The sequence below is a fragment of the Ptychodera flava genome, chromosome 19, assembly GCF_041260155.1.
Source record: "Ptychodera flava strain L36383 chromosome 19, AS_Pfla_20210202, whole genome shotgun sequence".
NCBI classification, from domain to species: domain Eukaryota; kingdom Metazoa; phylum Hemichordata; class Enteropneusta; family Ptychoderidae; genus Ptychodera; species Ptychodera flava.
Window position 1 is genome coordinate 12,620,364 of NC_091946.1, and position 21,724 is coordinate 12,642,087.

The 21,724-nt window shown below is 37.3% G+C and overlaps 2 protein-coding genes across 2 annotated transcripts in view; one reads left to right on the forward strand and one right to left on the reverse strand.

Moving 5' to 3' along the window:
* The window catches only part of LOC139118616 (alpha-1,2-mannosyltransferase ALG9-like), a 513,500-nt gene that overhangs the window by 48,497 nt on the left and 443,279 nt on the right, over positions 1-21,724 (reverse strand). The gene's annotated exons all lie outside the window — the stretch shown is intronic.
* The window catches only part of LOC139118615 (uncharacterized), a 59,019-nt gene continuing 49,574 nt past the window's right edge, over positions 12,280-21,724 (forward strand). The window contains exon 1 of the mRNA XM_070682028.1: positions 12,280-12,666. Coding sequence (XP_070538129.1) covers positions 12,421-12,666 — 246 coding nt within the window. The 5' untranslated portion in view covers positions 12,280-12,420. The remainder of the gene's footprint in view (positions 12,667-21,724) is intronic.

The following is a 21,724-nucleotide window of genomic DNA, read 5'->3' on the forward strand; positions in this document are numbered from 1 at the left end:
ATCCTTTGTATCATGTCAAAATTTCATATGAAAGTCTTATGTTTGGTTGATCAATTACTTCTTGAGTATTTTTCCAATACAGCAATAAGTAAAAGATGTTACTGCCTTCTTGAGATCTTCTCCAAATAATCATGTCTGCATCGGAATATTGCAAAATCTTTCAGAGTAAAAGCATGAGACCAAATTTACTCTTGCCTCACTTGGAAGGAAGTCGTTCATCATTCATATTTCATTCGGGGAAAAACAGGAGACAAAACAGAATACTGCTTCAGTAAAAAAGGAACTTTGGTTTTGAATCTGATTTGAGATGCATACAGATAGTACATCACATTCAGAAGAGTTTTGACGTTTTTAATGCCAAAATCTCATAAAAATGATTAAAATGTTCAAAAATGATGTTGGTTACAATGGTTCTCATGACTGTCATTTTGTCTCCCTTTACCGGAATGATGAGAAAAAGTTGCCGGGACACAAATGTTTTGCATTGGCCATGAAGCAGATGTCTTTATGATGCAGTGTATTCACTCAGCTATAACACACATCCTATCAAATTTCACATTGGTCAGAAAGGTTTGGTAAAGGCTGGCACGATCCTGTGTTTGTGTTCAATTGTCAAGTTCAATGATGTTTGCAGAATGCAATGATTTCAAATTTCACCCATGGTTGTTTTTGGTGGCCCTGAGGTTTGGCGCAAACAGACATTGATTCGTTTTGGTTTGACTGAAAGCAATTTCCAACAAATTAGCGAATGTAAATTGTTTTCCTTTGGTCGTGACTCTTTACGCAAAGTGGAACCGTCAAGGTTTTCATTCTGATTTAACCAAGTTGTTTACGTCATATTTTTCTTCAGTGCCCATAATATCTGAAAAATGTAAGAGAAATTTTACTTCAAAAGAATTACAAACTTTAGATTATTCATGGACATTGAACAGATGATTTATCACTGTCAAATATGAAAGTTCACTAAAGATGGAGCATTCCTGTGATGAAAGTCAGTATTGTAACAATAATCCCTTGGGATAAAAACAGTTAAAATGGGTTAAAATACCTGGTTTCTACACTGTGGCTGCGGACTTTAAATTATCAAATCTCATTTCACCCTCATGCATAGGATGTGTGTGACTTTTGAAAAAGATGAAAATGCAGTTTGTGTCGGTGAGAATTGTGAAAGCCAATGTCACAAATTAGGGAAAGACAGGTACTACAGTTCACAGTCAACAATCACAAAGTCTGATATAACAGTAGACTGTAAAATTCTTGCAAAATACATCATTCACTTTCCTTAATCAGAAGCTCTTAACTAAACAAACTGTGTAAAATACTTTATCCCAAAAGAAGTAAAAATAAATGTTAAAAGATTCATGGTTGAGTGGATTGCAAATATAGAATTCCTCTGATCTGGCCATCAACTCTCCCTGAAATTTTACACCCCCTTTTCTTCATGACCTTACATTTGAACAAAAAGTGTTGTCCCGCCGAGTTATTCAGAAAGAAAATGCCTGAATGCATAAACAGATACATGCAAGGGAAATGTTTAGAGTAGACATAGCAGACTGGCAACCTTTCTCAGAACAACGTTTGCTACGATCCTCGGGAGAGCTGGGCTGCAATGTCTGTGCTTTAGAAAGGCCATGTACTGACAGACATTGGACTCAACATATTTGCCACCCAAGGAGGGTAAGCTGTAATCATGCATGCATATATTCCTTTGCAACAAATTTGATGAGTTTCCAGTTCCAGGGATCTTACCTGACTGTAAGTACCTCCAACCAGTCTTGTCAGTGTTAAGTTAGAGTGTGCCTCAGGGACAGATATTCGAACTCTCAAAATTTTACATTTCTTTTCTGATCTACCACTTGTGAGGGCTCGTTTTAAAGCTCTTAGAGTAAGAAAAATGTTCACAATCCTAGTTTTTCAAAAATCAAAACTTTGATTTTTTCCCCATAGCGTTAACATAGGGATGGCAGCAAGTTTAAATCTCAAATATTGTTAAATGTTTAGTAATTTTTTTCTCTAGTACTGAACTTTGCCGGGTGACCCTGGGTTGATTTGAAATAAAGTTTTAATAGCTTTGACATCTATATAATGGTTATCCATGGTGTACACTGCAAATGTTTAGGTGAAAGCCAAAACAATAGGTTTTCGTAAAAAAGTTCAGTTCAAACCGCAAAGCGGAGTTATTATAAGGTTTTTATTGCTCTTAAAATTTCTATGATGTTTGACATACTGAACAATGTAGCTCTGATAATTTAGCATACTTTACAGGGCTCGAAATTAGCGGTAGTCCGCGTCCATAGACTACCAACTTTTCCCTGGGGCTACCAAAGTCCATGAAATGGTAGCCATACGGACTACCAAAACCTGGGACATGAAATATTTGGCGTGCGATGTCCGTCACTTTCGGACGAGCTAAATGCAGTAACATGGAGTTTCATTTATTTGAAGCAATTATCCTTTCATCTGTGAAGAGTTTTTTCTGGTTACTATTACAAGTTTCACTGCTATGTTGTTGTTTTCACAAGATACAGAGCATTTGATACTAAAATGTTGAGTTGCTTTTCCGTGTGCAGTCTTTGCATGCCAGTTCACACTATGCTGTTGATCGCAGCATACAAGCCATACTTGTGTCAAGTTTTAGGGTTTTGATGGTGGAATTTCACAAAACTGTCACTTCTATATCAAGAGATTGTGCAATCAGTTTGATTTGAAATAGTAATATAAAACACTGAATCAGTTAAGCTTGGCTGAGTTTCGCTGTCTTTTATCTATGGTTGTTGATCAGTATCAATGTATTACATTCTGTATAGAGAGACTCGGGTGTAGCAAGGTATGCCAGTTCATAAAGATCATGAGAATATTTTTTTCTGTTTTTATTACTCAAGTTACAATTTCTTTGGATGTATAAGCTGTTATGTAGGTCATTTCCCCCACACTCATCATGACCTGAGTTCAATTAGTCTAGAACATTCCCAAGGTCACTGCCCTTAATGACCTCACAACCTTGAATTCAATTAGTCATGTTTGGAATGTTCTGGAAAGTTGATTAGTTGTGTAAGGGAGATAATTTTAGAACAGTAATTAGCATGTCAATAAAAGTTCTAGATTGTTCTTACATGCCTTTATAAAAGGGACGCGCTCAGCTTCCAGTCAGACTTTTGGGATCGTGTCTCTTGTGTGTTACTAACTCCAGCAGTAGTCATTCTCAAGACTTTTCAAGACCTTCACTGTCAACGCTGGATTTATACTGTGGACTTTGTGCAGCTTCAAGCCTGCAAGCCAAAGGACTGTTCATTCATCCAACTGACTGTTACAACTCTGAGACTGGAGCTTTGCCGTCCCAGCTGAGATAAGTAGTCTGTACACTTTTAAAGCTTGTACTCTGTCCCTGACTTAGCAATTAGTTTTGTTTTCGTAATAAATTTTGTTTAAACGTAAACTGCTGAGTTCACCCTTTTGTTCGTTTCCTCTGCACGTAACAAAATTGGGGGCTCGTCCGGGATACGAATATTTTGAGCCGTTTGACAACATTTTGACAGCCTTTCAAAACTACTGTATACTGTGAACTCAGCAAAATTCAATCATGGCGGAATTCAAGCCAGACGAATTTATGGATGACCTTGATCAGGACACATTTGATTCCCTCAGAAAAGACGACCTCATTGCACTGGCCAATTTCCTTAAAGTAGAAGTCAAAAGATCTATGCGCAAGAGGGAAATACAGTACCGTATTGCCAAACATCTAGTTGATTTAGGCCAATTTGAGGAATCCACCCTGAAAGATTATGAGCCCGAGTCTACCTCTGAACTCAGAAAATTAGAATTAGAATTGCAGACAAATTTGGAGATCAAGAAACTAGAATTACAAATGGAAAAAGAGAGACAGGCATTAGAAAAAGAAAAAATACAAATGCAATTAGAAATGGAAGAAAGACAGAGAGAGAAAGATAGGCAGGAAAGATTAGAAATGAAACGTTTGGAGCTTGGACAGTCAGGAAAATTCTTCCCTTCAGACAAGTTTGACATCACTAAGCATTTCAGGTTAGTTCCCCCTTTCCAAGAAAAGATGTTGATAAATATTTCCTTCATTTTGAGAAAATTGCTCAGAGTCTGAGTTGGCCTAAGGAGTCCTGGTCTATGCTTTTACAGAGTGCTTTGGTGGGTAAAGCCAGAGAAATTTACATTCAGTTGTCAGTAGAGCAGGCTTCAGATTATGATTCTGTGAAGGAATTAATTCTCAAGGGCTATGAGTTGGTGCCTGAAGCTTACCGTCAGAAATTTAGGGATTGTGAGAAGGTGAAAGATCAAACTTATGTTGAATTCGCTCGAACAAAAGAACAACTGTTTGATCGTTGGTGTTCTTCGGAAAAGGTCAGTCAGAATTATGATAAATTACGACAACTTGTTTTGATTGAGGAATTTAAAAGGTGCATTCGGAGTGACATCAAGACGTTTATCAATGAACAAAAGGCAGATACATTGGAGGTTGCTGCACGTTTGGCCGATGATTATTCATTGACCCACAAATCTTCCTTTCTCAGCAAACCATCCCAGTCCTTTTCATACGTAAACAATGCAGGGAAATTTAACACCTCCTTTTCATCCAAGAATTTCTCAAAGGAGAGTAGAAAATCAATTGACAACAGTTCACAAAGTTCAAGTAACACTTCAAGTAACACTCCCACATCATCAGATCCCAAGTCTCAATCTCCTTCTGACAAACAGTTCGGTACACTTTCTTGTAATTATTGTAAGAAAGACGGCCATTTAGTGTCAGATTGTTTCAAATTGAAAAGAAAACGTGAAGGTCAAAGTGGTCAAAGTGGATCTAAGCCAACCGGCTTTATTTCTTCATCAACTCAATTAGAGTCTAATAATGTGTGCACACATTTTCTGAGGTTAAACCCCTCTTATCCCCAATTAATGAGGTCAAGGTCAATTCTTCTCAAGATAGCATTATGGGTATTTTCGAACCATTTATTCATGATGGTTTTATATCACTTTCTAGTGATTTCTCTTCCGCTACCCCTGTCAAAATTTTAAGAGATACCGGGGCTTCCCAGTCTCTTTTGTTGGCAGATACCCTGCCGTTTTCTGAAAAGTCATTTTCAGGTTCTAAAGTTCTTATTAAGGGGGTAGATTGTAATGACTACATTCCTGTTCCTCTCCATAATGTCTATTTGTCTTCGGACTTTGTTTCTGGACCTGTGGCTTTAGGTATTAGGCCTTTTTTGCCTTTTGAAGGGATTCACCTTCTTCTTGGAAACGACCTTGCTGGGGACAAGGTCATTACTAATCCACTTGTGACTGATAATCCTACTTTAGATCAGGATCCAGAGCCAATTGAACAAGAGATACCCGATTTATTTCCTTCATGTGCCATTACTCGAGCCATGTCAAAGAAAACTTCCGAGAATCAAAATACTCTCAAAAATAATGTCACAGATGTTGACTTAAATGACACCTTTCTCAGTCAGGTGTTTGACACGGATCATTCCGTTATCCCTCGTGGATTTGAAACTTCCAGTAAAACTTCTGCTGACCAAAGTCAGACATTTTCTAGATCAAATCTCATTGCAGAACAACACAAAGACCCAGATATTTTGTCTTTGTTTGACAGGGTAGATGATGAAGGTAAAACTTCGGATAGCTCTGTTTCCTATTATACAAAATCTGGTATTCTCATGCGTAAATGGAGACCTCCAGATGTCTTTGGTTGATGACGATTGGGCTATAAAACATCAAATTGTGGTTCCAAAGCCCTACCGTGCTGAAATATTGCGCCTGGCCCATGAAACCCCCTGGGCTGGTCACTTAGGAGTCAGGAAAACTTATCATAAAATTCTCAGTCACTTTTATTGGCTTAATCTCAGGCAGGATGTAGCACATTTCTGTAAAACTTGTCACACATGTCAAATGGTAGGAAAGCCGAATCAGACCATTCCAAAGGCCCCTTTACAGCCAATTCCTGCATTTCAAGAACCATTTAGTAGGATACTAATAGACTGTGTTGGGCCCCTACCAAAAACAAGATCAGGAAATGAGTACATGTTGACAATTATGTGTACATCAACTCGGTTCCCAGAAGCCATACCACTGAGAAACATAAAGACAAAGACTATAGTGAGAGCTTTAGTCAAATTTTTCACTTTATTTGGCCTCCCTAAATGTGTCCAGTCCGATCAAGGCTCCAACTTTATGTCTGGTATTTTTCAACAAGTAATGGATCAGCTAGGCATTAAACAGTATAGGTCATCCGCCTATCATCCAGAAAGTCAGGGTGCTCTTGAGCGATTTCATCAAACTTTGAAAACATGATTAGGACCTACTGTTTTGACACAGAGAAGCAGTGGGATGAAGGAATTCATTTTTTGCTCTTTGCTGTTAGAGAGTCAATTCAAGAGTCTCTTGGTTTTAGCCCATTTGAGCTTGTATTTGGACATACAGTCCGTGGCCCACTTAAGCTCGTTAAAGAGAAATTCCTATCAGACGATGATGATTGTCTGAATATTTTGCAATATGTGTCAGATTTTCGTACAAAACTCTCTAAAGCATGTGAATTAGCCAGAGAAAATCTTGAGTCATCTCAGCAGTCAATGAAAACCAAATACGATAAAAACACCTCAAAACGGAAGTTTGAACCAGGTCAAAAAGTTCTTGTTCTACTTCCGGTTCCTGGCAAACCACTCCATGCTCGTTACTTTGGGCCATATCTAATTGATAAGAAATTGAGTGATTTAAATTACATCATAACAACACCTGACAGGCGAAAACAAAAACAGCTATGTCACATAAATATGCTTAAGCCATATTTGGATAGGGATAATCCTACTATAACTCAGCCTGTCAGTGCAGTCAGTTCAAACCATTATGAAGATAGTGATACTGAAACTGACTTGAGTGAAAATACTCTAAATTCAAAGCTGGGCTCGGTCAAGCTTCAGAACTCAGAAATCCTGGAGAAGCTGGAGTCTACAAAGTTGGCACACCTCCAGCCAGAACAACAACAACAGGTAAAAGAACTGCTCCACGAATATAAACACCTGTTTCAAGATGTTCCAACGAGGACAAACATCATCTACCACAACGAAGATGTCTGCGACAGTAATCCAGTGGAACAACATCCAGACGGACTGAATCCTGCGAAAGCGGAATATCTCCAGGAGGAAGCCAAGTATTTGCCGAACAATGACTTTATCGAACTCAGTAAAAATAACCGGACTTTGCCGTGCATACTTTATGCCAAATTCAGTGCCATTTCAAGTTTTCCAACAACAAATTGCAAGAAGATAGTCATGGGACATCCTGTTTGCTACTTTTCACGCAAATTTAACAAATCTCAGAGAAACTACTCTACAATTGAAAAAGAGTGTTTATTTTTGATATTAGCTTTACAGCATTTTGAAGTTTATGTTACTTCTTCAAATCAGCCAATAGTGGTTTATATTGATCACAACCCTCTTGTTTTTCTGCAGAAATTAAAGGCAAAAATCAGAGATTGCTAAGATGGAGTTTAATGTTACAGAGTTTAATCTTGACATTAGACATATCAAAGGCAGAGACAATTTAATTGCAGACTGTCTCTCTCGTATTTAGAGTTTATTGTTGTTCACTTTCAAGAAATTTTACTTTAGAGTAAAACAAAATTTGAGTACTTAAATCCTTTTCAAGATTACATTTGTAAAAGAAAGATTTTTCTTTGAAAAATTTTCTTTTTTTGAAGAGGGGGTGTGTTATGTAGGTCATTTCCCCCACACTCATCATGACCTGAGTTCAATTAGTCTAGAACATTCCCAAGGTCACTGCCCTTAATGACCTCACAACCTTGAATTCAATTAGTCATGTTTGGAATGTTCTGGAAAGTTGATTAGTTGTGTAAGGGAGATAATTTTAGAACAGTAATTAGCATGTCAATAAAAGTTCTAGATTGTTCTTACATGCCTTTATAAAAGGGACGCGCTCAGCTTCCAGTCAGACTTTTGGGATCGTGTCTCTTGTGTGTTACTAAACTCCAGCAGTAGTCATTCTCAAGACTTTTCAAGACCTTCACTGTCAACGCTGGATTTATACTGTGGACTTTGTGCAGCTTCAAGCCTGCAAGCCAAAGGACTGTTCATTCATCCAACTGACTGTTACAACTCTGAGACTGGAGCTTTGCCGTCCCAGCTGAGATAAGTAGTCTGTACACTTTTAAAGCTTGTACTCTGTCCCTAACTTAGCAATTAGTTTTGTTTTCGTAATAAATTTTGTTTAAACGTAAACTGCTGAGTTCACCCTTTTGTTTGTTTCCTCTGCACGTAACAAAGCTGATTTTGAAAGTGATAGAAAGTGTTAAAAATGTACATAAATTAGCATAAATTAAGCGTTCGTGACACATAACATGGGGTTTCTCGAGTTGAAGCCCCTGGTTTTACTACTATTTTGTGTTGCTGAACCAGGGCTTATACTCGGACGAGTACAGTATCCCTAAACTAAAATATTCATGGACTACCAGACACTGTCACTGGGCTACCAACTTCAGAAAATGGTAGCCCAAGTGGACTACCAGGGTAAAAGTTAATTTCGAGCCCTGCTTTATTACTGTGCCTTCTCAGAAAACCTTTGAATGCCTTTGTTGCCTTTAAAAAATGTACCCCTGTCTGGTTTTTTCAGATTTTTGCCAAAATTTTGATGAAAAACTGTTGCTAATGAAATGGGATGTCTGTTTGGTCCAAAATTATCAAAAAACTTTCCGGTACATAAAAAATTCATGAAAATTGGTAAAATGTAGCTCTGAAATTTTGGTTGGAAAATTTACAGCACTCAAACTCAAAGGGTTAAAGATTTCTCAAATCCCTGAGCCAGTGTAGGATTTTCTCATAATACCTTAATGCATGAAGTATGTACAATTTTTTTAGTCAAAAAGAAGACATTTGGGTCAGTTTTTCATATCAAAAGTTTACTTGGCAAAACAGCTGCAAAGTTTGTATGCTTGTTTATTATTTGGTAAATTGTGCTGTCGGCACCATTCACTCATGTATGGTAGTTTCATGACAAAAATGTAATGTTTTAAAAGAACCATGAAGGTCATCCGTTAAAACTAATATGTTCAACTGGTGCTCAAGAGTTAATCTTTTTGACACAAATAAATTTTTCGTATCAAAATTTATGAGTGTAGGGTTGATGCAGATGAAGTTGTAGATGAAGTTGATACGTTAAAGCCAAAACATGAAAATTTGTAGTCATATGTAGTCAAGAATCTGACCATGTATTTCAAGCCAGGTTCACAGGAACTTTGAACTTTGGTTCTGATCTCTCACCTCAAAGCTGTCTTACCTGGTGAAAGACACTACTATGCACAGATTTCTATGTATTTGTCAAATGTTATAAATGATCAAAACACATACATTTAACCCACAAATTTGAGAAAATATACTATTTCTTAAAAAATTTAGGAAGTAAGCCTTATCCAATGATACATACATGAGCTGTGCCCACGATATTTATGTTTGGCAATGAAACATACAAAACCGTCCAAGTGTTCTCCAGGTTTTCCAAATTGTGACACTGTGATTGCTTCAGAATGGGCACAAAATCAACAAATATGTCCAACATGTGATATAAATGATAGTTTGATTTGTAATCATCAATTTCCTCTCACAATTTATCCCTTTTCTACCAGGCTCCATAGACAAACCATAGAAATAAATACAACTTGGGAGAAAGAGGATTAACCTGACGCGATTTAAAAAATCGGTCAGTCACCATTTTCTCACAAATTTTAATGGAAAAAGGAGATACAGTTATACAGTACAAATTACATAAAAAATAAAATATTTATCATTATGTATTTATATATAATCCCATGGTATTTTTCTCTGTTTGACGTCATCGTATACGAGTGTTTTTCGCGGAGCCGTACAACTTCGAGCCGAAGGCGAGAAGTTGTGCGGCTCCGCGAAAAACACGAGTATACGATGACATCAAACAGAGAAAAATTCCATGGGATTATATATTTATCACATGAACAGTCTTCTTATTTTTCTTTGATGTGGATGGATCAAAATTATTTTGACAATTGCATGATTTTTATCGCGATTTGTGTTTTATTTACGCGGATTACTTTCATTTAACGAGTAAAGCGGCCCGTCACCCAGGAGATGTGCAATGTTTACAGGTATACTTTCATTCATAAATCCGATTAAGCTGAAATTTCGCTACAGCGAAAGGTATCTCCACCAATCAGACATCCGGATTCGGTCACGTGCGCGTGTCAATCATTGTCTCGCGCTGGAGCGATGCCAAGGCAAGTCTGCCATCATAGCTTTCACCGTACCGTGCTACCGACGGATAGGCATAGTATTTTGAGTTATTTAGAATATTTACAATTACATTTATGAAGTTAATACAATGGCACTATCGAAACAGTAGTTATCATACTTAGATATGCTGTGGCTTTTAAAATATCACAAGTTTACGACCTTATAGCGAGCCCGAAAGATTCAGATCGATGACACACAAAGAGTGGGCACACAGTCGATATGCGGTTAAGGTCTCCTCAACTAACTTTCAGCTGGTTCTTCACTTTCTACTATTTTTATAGTATTTTTTACAAAGGCACAGACTTATTCTACCTGCAACTTAAAACTGATAGTGAATTTGTAGCCCATTCTTTACTATTTTTCATAGTTTTTAGTAGCCGGTAACAGACACTTCGTGTTCGTGTCGGCTACATGGACGATCTGCCACAGAGTGTACGCTTGTTGTTGTTGGCACTGCCGTATACGTCACCGGTCTCCGCCGCGCCGGTGGCCATCTCAGTCGTCAATCAATGTTTTCGTTTTATGGACTTTGATGTTTGCTGTGACACGTATCGCCCGTAGGTGCATCTCAATTTTGTTACTTGATGGGAACTCTGTTCTGTTGTACAGTGAGTGTTGTCCGAGTCAACTTTCAAAATAAATCGGATTCTACAGCGCTGCACTGCAGAGTGTATATGTCTTCACTACAGCCTTCCGCTGCAGGTTTGATCTCGATCGAGAAACGACGGAATAATTTGTGTGATGAAGGAAATTTATCGTTGTTCGTCGAATGACTTTATGCTTGTGCCTTCTATGTCGCTTTCCCGAAGATTATACGGTACTCATTTATTAAGTTGAACTTTCGTTGAGGTGTATCTTTAGGGTTTATCGCCAACCGGGATCGCCAGGTACGACGTCGCTTGGCGATCGCCAGGTACGACGACGTCCACATTGAGCCTTACGACTGGAGCAGTGACGTTACTGAGCCAAATGATCGATGGTATCCTCATTCGATTCTTGCTGTTAGGTATATTCGTCCCAGATTCTTGGGAATAGCTAAAGCTTTAGCGACTTGGAATTTCGTTGGACATGCCTTCTATGTTTCCATATCTGGATTTATCGCGCGCCGGGTCACCTTTTTGTCAAAATTCTGAGTTTCAGGAAAAAAGTTCCGGTTGATGACGTACAACAGGGGTAATATGGATTTCTTATCTGTGCTGGTGTACGTCACACAGGTGGAGATACGGGCCAGTTCATGTGATAAATATATATATATATATATATATATATATATATATATATATATATATATATATATATATATATATATATATATATATATATATATATATATATATATATATATATGTAAAAAAAAACACACACACACTATGTCCAATGTTGTGCTGTGCACCTTTGATATACAACCCATAAATCTGACCACGTTTATGAATAATGTATTGGTATAGGTTTGTGCAGCATGGGATATAGAATGTTGACAGTTGCAGACAAGGTCAGAGGTCACGGTATTGGTTTAGCTTCCACGTAATGGCTTAATTGTCAACCTCCAAGTAGCCTTCTCCAAAACCACACAGGGGCATTTCATTGTATAAATTGACCGGCACTTATCACAACTTGTGAATTTGCTCACTCTGATTCACAGCATCTGTTTGGAAGAGTTGAATGGGAATCCTCTAAAAAAAGTTTTTCTTTTCATGGCTATCAGGTTACATTCGTACTTATGCTAACCTTGGAAAGTTTAATGACATATTACAGCTTGCTTCAATGGACTTCAACCTTACAGTAAAGATGGATTTGAATGTTTGATTAATATTTGTCATTTTGACTTTTCAGAGAGTGCAGTGTTTGCAGAAGCTTTAACATCACCTCAAGAGTTCAGGGAGCGATCCACATCAGAGCAGTCCAAGTTGAGTTCATCGCAGTCAAGTTCACGGCTGAAGCGGTCCAAAGCCCTGTCCTGCCTTCACAAGGATCGTTTCAACAGCAAGATGTCCTGGTCGGTGGATCAACGCATCAACCAAAGCGAAGACAGCATAGACGGATTACTGGAGCCAGAAAGCAGTGGTCAGGATCTTGCGGTTGAGATTGATAATGAGGATGTGTTGCGACAACCAACACGGGGATGAAAGAAGAGTCGATTAGCAACTCAGAAAGAGGACATTCAGTGAGGTTTGCCAGCACTCCATTGGTACGAACTTACAATTATGAAGACAGGCAATGGTATCAGGGAGGAGACACCATGGAAACCAGTCATGAGGAAGATGATGGAGAAGAAAATGATGATATAAACTCATTTGTGGAAGAGATGGATGCGTTTGGCAGAAATGAAGGACGATTTGTGCCGGCATCGTCAGTGTCCCGTAAACAGGTAAGTCAGGTCTTTTTACATACATGTATAGTTCATCATGGGAGAAATTTCATTGTCGAGAAATGAACAAATTTGGGCTATAAAGAGTTATGAATCTATTGCTGCATAATTAGGTTGGAAACCAGAACTTAGGGATGAAATATGCCAATTTTAAGTCATATTTTGTCATTAATCATTTGAATTTTTGACACAGAGTGTCCTTTGAGATAAAATGCTTTCCATAATTACAAATTTTTGGTTAATAGTGTTTGATGTGTACAATATTCTGCTTAGAGTTTTTGACATATGCAACTCCCATGCCTGTGGAGATACCTGGGCCAAACCATTGTGGTTATAGAGTTAAACCCTTACACCACCAGACTTTGGTACATCCCCAGTGTTATCAGTTAACCCTTCCACTGCTATGGTTTGGCCCAAACCCATTGTAGTCAATGGTAATTGTGGACCTGTTTACAGGGAATTGGGGTAAACAGGTTAAGTGTGGATGGACCTTCATGTATGCATGCAAGGAAATAGGAGTGAAATAGTTGAGGGAAAGTTGGGTTTTGAAGCCGAATGGATGCCAGTCATTGTAACGTTGTCGTCATCTAGGATACAGACATTTAATGAAATTGAGATGATATATAATATAGAGATGAAATGTAAAATAAAATGATAACAAGTCAAAAAATGTAATATAGCAAGAAGTTTTATTTTGATATGACAAAAATTACTGGAAAACAAGACCAAGACTACTAACGGTAGTACCACTACTAAGGTTGGACTCAAATATTTGACAGGGGAAAATTAACAATTGAAAAATAAAAAAAAACGCTTGTGAACCAATGATAAAATTTTTTGCCATAAATGAGAATTTTACTTGCTAGTAAGATAAAAATTCATTTTTACTTCAGATTGTTTTACCAGTATACACACCAGTATCCTTATTTATTCTTGAGGACTCGGACTCTGTTAATGTGAAAATATTTTGCATGCTTGTACATGTAAAAGAAAGAAAAATTGCTTCTGTCCGTACTTCAAATCTTTACACATTAATGTTGTTTCTATTCATTCAAAGGCAAAGACTCTTGGACTTTGTCCCCGGCTTGGTTTGGTCCGGTCACTCGGCATTCTGCCAAGGAATGACTCTAAACCAATTAAAATCTCTAATTCTGTTTACCTGTGTCGTGCTCTGGGTAATACATTGCAATTGTTGTCAGTTGTTTGGTCACAAAGTGTAGTATGGTGTAGTCAGTGTTGTGTGTCTGGGATACACAATGCAACACTTAGTACCATGTTTATCTAACAGAAGCCTGTTTAGCACGGCAGTTCCTAGACAACAACACTTTCCCTAAATGTTATGCGTAAATACTTGTCCTAAAGTGGTAAATTTTATGATTGTGGGATAAAGTAATGGCAAAGTACAGAATTTTTTGTTTAACTGTAATTTTTCCCACCAAAACTTTAGTGTAACATTTTCCCAATTTTTATGAATTTTTCTGCAATGTTTTGATACTTTTAGAGCAAATGGACATCATATTTCATGGGCTACAGATTTTGATCAAAATTTTAGCAAAAACCTGAAAAAATTTAATGGGGTATATTTTATAGACGCAACAAAAATTGACTTTGGCACTCAAAGGGTTAAAGAAAAATTACCGGAAAGTTTTGCCAGTGAGTGATTTGCTTGAAGGTATTATTGTTGCATGAGCTCTAACATATCAAGGAAATTATTGAAAAAATGTTCTTTGGTGACTGTAGCTACAAGAAAATATCTACAACAAAAAAGTATCTGGCCACAGGCAGAAACAGTGACAAAGTTCATCGAAATTTATTTTTGAGTCAATTTTATTCCTTCCCACGTATTTCCAAGTGTATTTCTAAGATAAGTCTTCAACATTTTAAACTGCAAAGAGTTGTCTCATTTTCTGTTAGTTTTTGATTCAGACTAAACTGTGAAGAGTTGATGCCAAATGTTACTGGTGTAGACTGAGATGTCTTTCAGTGTAGGGTGCTGGGTGTAGAGCGCCACCTGGCCGGTTTACTTTTCTCTCCTGGACAAAGTTTATTGAGGACCAGGTGTTGGATGGTAATAAGATCTGAAGGTGACTGTACACCCTGAAAGTCAACATTTGCAGGACACTCACTTTGCAATTTGTGATAACCGTTTTATTTAAATGATCAAGTTTCGTCTTGTACTGTTATAAGCTTGACTACAGAAGCCAAACTTTTCCAGTGTTTTTGGCAGCTCTAGTAGGTTAATTTACAAAGTTGTCTGAAGATTTTTTACACAGCTGTAAGCAGTGTTTGAAACTCATGCAAATCGCTACTGGCCAAGGGGGCCAGTAACTTATAAAATTCACTGGCCCGAAAGGAAATCAACTGGTCCGGGGCATAATACGGAATTTTTACTTGAAGGGAAATTAATAGTTTGGTGTTATGATATTGCATCTTTAGTGTTCAGGGCCCCTTCTTTTTTGCTGTAGGTGGCTCAATATTCAAATACCTGTACATCTTTCTCGCTACTAATATTAACCCGCGAGGCGAGGTTCATCAAAACAATGCTGCCATTTTGACTAAACGAAATCTCGAACCTACCCCAACGTGACTCCAACGCGTAACAAATGGAAGATGTTGAGTAGCGCCATCAATCTCGCAAGTCGCGAGAAATGCGTAGCTGTAAAGGCTTTCGCTAAGTAACTTCACCGTTCGATCTTTGAGATTTTACCTGCCAATTTTTTCCTAAATTTTGCGGTTTGATTACTTGAGAATTTAACATAATAGGGTAAGAGTATTAAAAATTGCTGACCCCTTCTTTATTTAGAGCAGGACACTCGGGTCTGCTTCTTTCACAACTTACCGGCCCGGCATGAAAACAGCTGGTCTGGGGCTAGTGGGTTAGCGTGAATTTTGAACACAGCTGTAAGCAGTGCCAGTGTAATATACAATGTATTTGGAAATATGTTTCAGTGAAAATATTTACCTAAAGACCTTAAAGCTTTTTCCAGAACTTGCCACTATCACCTAATTTTTAATTTCACAAAACAAATAATCTAAAATTTACCATTTTTTTTGCCATGTTCTTTTTACCAGGTGTAATTTTGATTGAACTCTCGTTTGAGCCATTGATGCCTCAGTGTCTGAGAAATTCAAGTTAACACAATGTAGGAAGTTCGTGAAAAAATTTATAATCTGATATCTTACAGTTTACTTTGAAAAGTTGCCTACCAAAGCAAGTGAACACCTGCCTTGATAATTATATCTCATGTACCATATACCCTGTGTAGCTTGCCTCTTACCTTAGCAAACCAAAAATCTGAAGCAATTTCCAGCTATCCGTCAGGCAGGTTACAAAAATTTCACCTGCCCCGTGCAGGCAGGTGGGCAGGCAATTATTTTCTCCTCTGGTTTAAAAAGTTTGCAGTAGTGTGTGTGTGTGACTTTGATGCATCAGAAATCAACATTCATATCAAGGGTTTTGACAGCCATTGAACAGATGACATCAAAAATCATATAAATAGCAAGGTAAACTTGGACAAGTTAAAGTTGTATATTTTCGGAGGTTACTGAAAAATACCATCCAATCTTGGGAGAAATGATTCAGATCCCCATTGTTAAGCCATATTATCTTTGAAAATGTCACTATTTGTATCCATGGTGATGACTTTGGTCAATTAAATTCAGACGCCCACATGCATATTTGTGGTGGCCATATTTGAGTGACAACTTCAAAATTATTCAGTCGTTGAAATCTAAGATGTACTGTCATCGTTCATGTTTGAAAAATACTCTGTGATCACACTTTGGTAGATATGAAAGCATTTTTACATGAGTTGCGTTTGATTTCAAACCATCTTATTTGAAAAAATGAAAACAGATCAGATAATGGGGCTTTAAAGACAAACCTGTTAAAAAACTTGCATACTGGTAAATTCACATTTGTCAAAGTTCTACGAGTGTGGAAATTAACTCTAAAAGATCTGTTCTTAGCAGTTAAATTCCTTCATATACATTGAACCACCATACAATACACAACCTGCAAATACAAAATAAACTGAAGAGTTAAATTTATCAACAAATCACACATTAGCCTTGTAGTACCTGGAGAAAACTCTGCAAATAATAAAGAACTACAGCCATTAGAGATACAAGCCACGTGTAGTCCTCTCCGTACACCACCTAATTTACTGTCACCGAACCCTGGCAGCAATCATAACCTATCATTTGCAGACAGTTGAATGGAGAAACTGCCCCGAGGCAAGTAATCCCACAGCTACCCCAGTAACACAAGACTTTCTTTCTTTGAGAAATTCCAGAGGTACAATGTAAGCAGCAGAGATCAAGCATTTCAAATCTGAGTCGGCAGAAATAATGGGGATGTTTTATATTTGGTACAAGCCCTTTTTGCAAACATATAATATACACTAACACAGTTGACCAGCGCATTATGTGTAGCTGTTCTGTCGGTAAGAGTCTGACTTTACACAGAGTCCAGTTGTTTGGTGCTGTGCTTGTAGATAATTTAAGATGCCATGTTGTAGGATATTTTGAAGGTAAGATCTGCCCCATCATGTCCACCCATAACAGAACTGTACTGTCTACGGTTAATCATTGCACCTGCCCAGTCTTCATTATGAAAACAACAGGGTTTCTTAGGGGGCCTCGCACAGCTTTTTGAAGAAAGTGGACCCCCAAGGATTGTGTTGATTTGTAAATTATCCAGTGCAGGCCCAGCCTCCTACACTCTTGCCAGTTTATTTTTATTCAAAATGTATGCTAAGATGGTATGATTTTGATAATGCTGCCCTGTTTGGTTTGAATTTGACCATACTGGCTATTTCAGATGTGCAAAACTTTTCACTTATTCAGGAGGAGGTTTGTTACAGACACCTGTTTTAGTTTTTCCTTTCCCTTTTCAAAATGTTACCAAAAAGTCAACAAATTTGATGTGTTTGGTGTGAAAAATTTCATACCGGAATTTTCATTTGCTTGTTGTAAGGCAGCTCATGAAACTTTTTACAAAAATGGTATTTTACACAGAAAATGGCGGTCTATACCAGCATATGTTTAGCAATTATTTTGTAAAGAGATCATACAAAAAGCATTTACCTGTTTGATGTCTGGTGAAATCTGTATTGTTGTTTGACTTGATTTGTTGCGTCTGTTGAAGTCGTCAGGTCACGAAGACAGGTGTGAAAAGTAACACACAGAAGGTGGCACCTTTCACAGGGTTGTATTGTTTACTAACGCAGACGATGCATTGTCTGCCAGCCAACCTGCATTGGGCTGAAACTGTGGGAAAGGATATCCCTGAGTGATTCCAAACTAGGGATGTATGGCCAACACACCCAGATGTGAGAGTTCTTACGTGAAAAATGTAAAGCGTCCTCCTTTCTCAAGATGAGACTCATTGTATATTATTCAATGTCCAGTTTGTTGTGAATCAAAAAGGTGACTGTGGTCGTACAGGCTTTCTAGACATCAATGCTTTCCTTTACATGTAACTTTTACTCAATACACAAGCAGCTAGTGCTCTCTTAACCTCCACAGGGTAGTCAATAACACGTACAACAGACTACTGATTGGTGTGTTAGTGTATCACTATCAGTACTGTACATCTACATGCTTAAAGGGCCAGTAATGCTAACTTTTCATAATTTTTTTTACCATTTTTGTTTTGCTAATGTGAACCATAATCCTTGTTCAACTCCCAAAGGCATGTTGATGTGCACTGTGTTCAGTTTGTCAACTCAGCCTGTACATTGTACGTGTTTAAACTGCTTTCTTATTGTTGAAAAGTGACTTCTGGTCCGGACTACAAATGTAAACAATAACAATGCATTTTACACATATAGATGCTATGTTGACAATCCAAATAATTGGTGTTTCAACATTCTTTGGGAATAGAATAAGAAGTTGCAGTTGACATGCAAAATCAAAATAATGAAAAAATCATCAAAAGTTAAACATTACTGGCCCTTTAAACTTACTTTAAATTTTTCTATTTTGGCATCCCTGTGTCAAGTTCCAGGTCCATGTGTAATTGTCATGTGCCAGCTTTTTCATTTATAGTTAACAAAATAGTAATGGTGCGTTCTAATTTGAAAGTTGTGGGTGTTTGATTATGAACAGGATCAACAGGTACCCAATGACCTTGACGCAGCATCTCTGAAGCCAGTGTGCTGCTACTGACTTGAAACCAGCATCCATCAGACTCCTAGATTGTAACAGTGATATATAAAGATCATCAGCTGATCATGATGAAATTGCTAGTTTTTCTGCTCTGGTCTACAGAATGTCTGATATCATGTCGGAAGAATAAGTGTCATCTTTGTAATATGGAAGCTATTATCCTGAAATATCTGAATAGCAAATCTGTTTCAAATTGTAATTATATTAGTTTGTCTCATGAAAGATTGACAATAGGGAAGAAAAGCTGTCTTATCATTCTTGTTAATTTTTGGTGTTGCAATGAAACACAGCTAGTGTTGTTCACAGTTTTAATCATGCGCTCAGCCTCAAAGAAATACGCAGTTTTTTAAACTTGCAAGTTTTTAAAAAGCAACGTCGTCTGCTGGCATCTCAGGGCTGAATGCAAACAAACTGCTGTGACAAGCCCTTCTCTAGATTCATTTCTGTATCTCCAAAGGAGGAATGGATGTGTAAATGGCATGCACTGGTCTCCATTTGTCGATTCCGTGTTGTAATGAAGTCAAGTCAATCACTCAATCAACAAGTGGTTCTCGAGTACCCAGAGGTCAAATTGACAAAAGTGAGTAGCATTTGTATCCACAACCCCAGAACACACGCAGAGTATTTCAAATTACAATCGCAGGCTACTCAGAAACCAACCTAAAAAATACCTCTGCCAAGTCCGTTGAGTTGGGATACAGAAACCGTACCAAAGAACAAAGGTGTTATTGTTCATCGTTTGGTTGGTATTTTTGAAGTGGAGTTTACAGGAATGCATTTATGTTTCCCACTAGCATTTTTTTTTGGCTTCTGTTCAGTGAAAATCTGTATCCAAGCATGCTATGCAGCCATAGGTCATTAAACTCCTCAGTTTTACGTGTTGAATTCAAATGACATCAAAGAATAGTGCCTGTAAGGTACTGGTAATACATGTTATGTAAACATATCCATACATACAGATGTACTCACACAGATACCAGTACACACATGTATAAACAGAGATACATGTATATGCATGCATGCAGACATTTAGCACTGACACACAGGTAGATACATACAGAAATACATACAGAAATACAGAAATACATACAGAAATACAGAAATACATACAGAAATACATACAGAAATACATACAGAAATACAGAAATACACACAGAAATGTTGTTGATGGCCTTGATTCATAATGCTTGACAATATTAATTTTCATGTTAACACCAAGTCAAGTAGAAAAAACACAATAGGAACAAATTTGGGAGAGTAGGATATTGTAGTGATGTTTGTAATAATCAGCAAATTTAAACTTGTCTACTTTTCTCTTTTTGCAATTCACTGGTTTTTATGGGTTATTTGTAACTTTCAGCTATAGAGTACATGTACCTATTACTTTTGATAAATTTGAACAATTAAAGATCCTATTCTCTCAAATTAGTTCTATCACTTCCCACCCAATCCTACCCACATACACCCACCCCATTCCCTCCCTCCCCTCCCCAACAAAATAATACAATGACCTGACAACAATACTGGAATGAGTAGAACAGTAGTCATTGACCTTTGATTGTTGCAAACTTCTACCAACACTACAGCATCAGTGCTTTACACTCTGAAATAACTCTTTTCTGTGTGATAATGGATATTATTGTTCAGTTTCCAAAGTATTTTGCTGTTCTGCACGCATGATCGAGCAATAAATATTGAGTTTGACCCCGTTTAACATCAAATTATTTAACAACAACTTTATAAATATGAAATAACACTCAAAGAGTTTGTGACCAGCACCTTTAGAAGCCAGCATTGCTTAAATATTTACAATTACACATTTCCAAGATGGCCGCCTGGCTTTAAATTGCTGCTATGCTGGCATTCATTGCTCCGTTGTCATGGTTGCTAGATTTCAAATTGTATTTTCATCAATGTCAGAATGTGACAGAAGTAAACAGATACTGAAAAACTTAAAATGAAATTTGTGTGTTTGCCAGTGTAGGTATCCGTGCACTTCTAATTTTCTTGCTGATTGTGGAGTTGCTTACCATTTGTGAAAGCCACATATGCAGGAATTTCCAAATTAAATTATTGTCTCTGCATACTGATCATATCAGTTTACCGCAACAGGGGCTGGAACTGCAAACTTACTCTCTGCAATTATAAAAGTAAGTCATGCATTGCATATTTAGTTGACAAAATTCTTGACTTGATCCTTTTAACATTTCATCAATAAGTATATAGAAATATGTATTTTCCCATTGAAAACATGTTATCAAAAAAATTCACAAATCAGCATACATGCCATCTGCACGAAGTTTATCATTAGTGTAACCCTTTGAGCGCCAAAGTCTATTTTTGTCCTCTTTATAAAATAAACTCCAGCCAATTTTTCCCAGATTTTTGCCAAAATTTTGAGAAAAAACTGTAGCCAATGAAATGGGATGTCCATTTGGTCCATAATTATCAAAAAATTACAGAAAAATTCAAAAAAATTGGTAAAATGTTGCACTAAAATTTTGGTGGGAAAAAATAACAGCGCTCAAAGGGTTAACTGTTCCCTGCCAATTTGAATCCGTAACGCGTGATGAATATGAACTACAGCTGATAAAATTTCCGGAATTTTTTTACCCCAACCTATTTCTGATTTAATGTAAGCATATTATCTTCAGTGTGTCATCAACAATCATAAGTCTTGAATTTTGAGGTGTTTGTGTATGTGTTATTTGTAAGATTAATTTTGAACTTCTCTGTCTTTACAAATTTTATCTCAGAACACTTTTGAAATGAGGGCAGTCTAAATTTAAAATCTAATCAAGACATGTAGCCCACAGTGTTGTTTGCCCTCTCCAATAACCTTTGCAAATCAAAAAAATATTCACACACACAGGGAAAAAAAAAACGC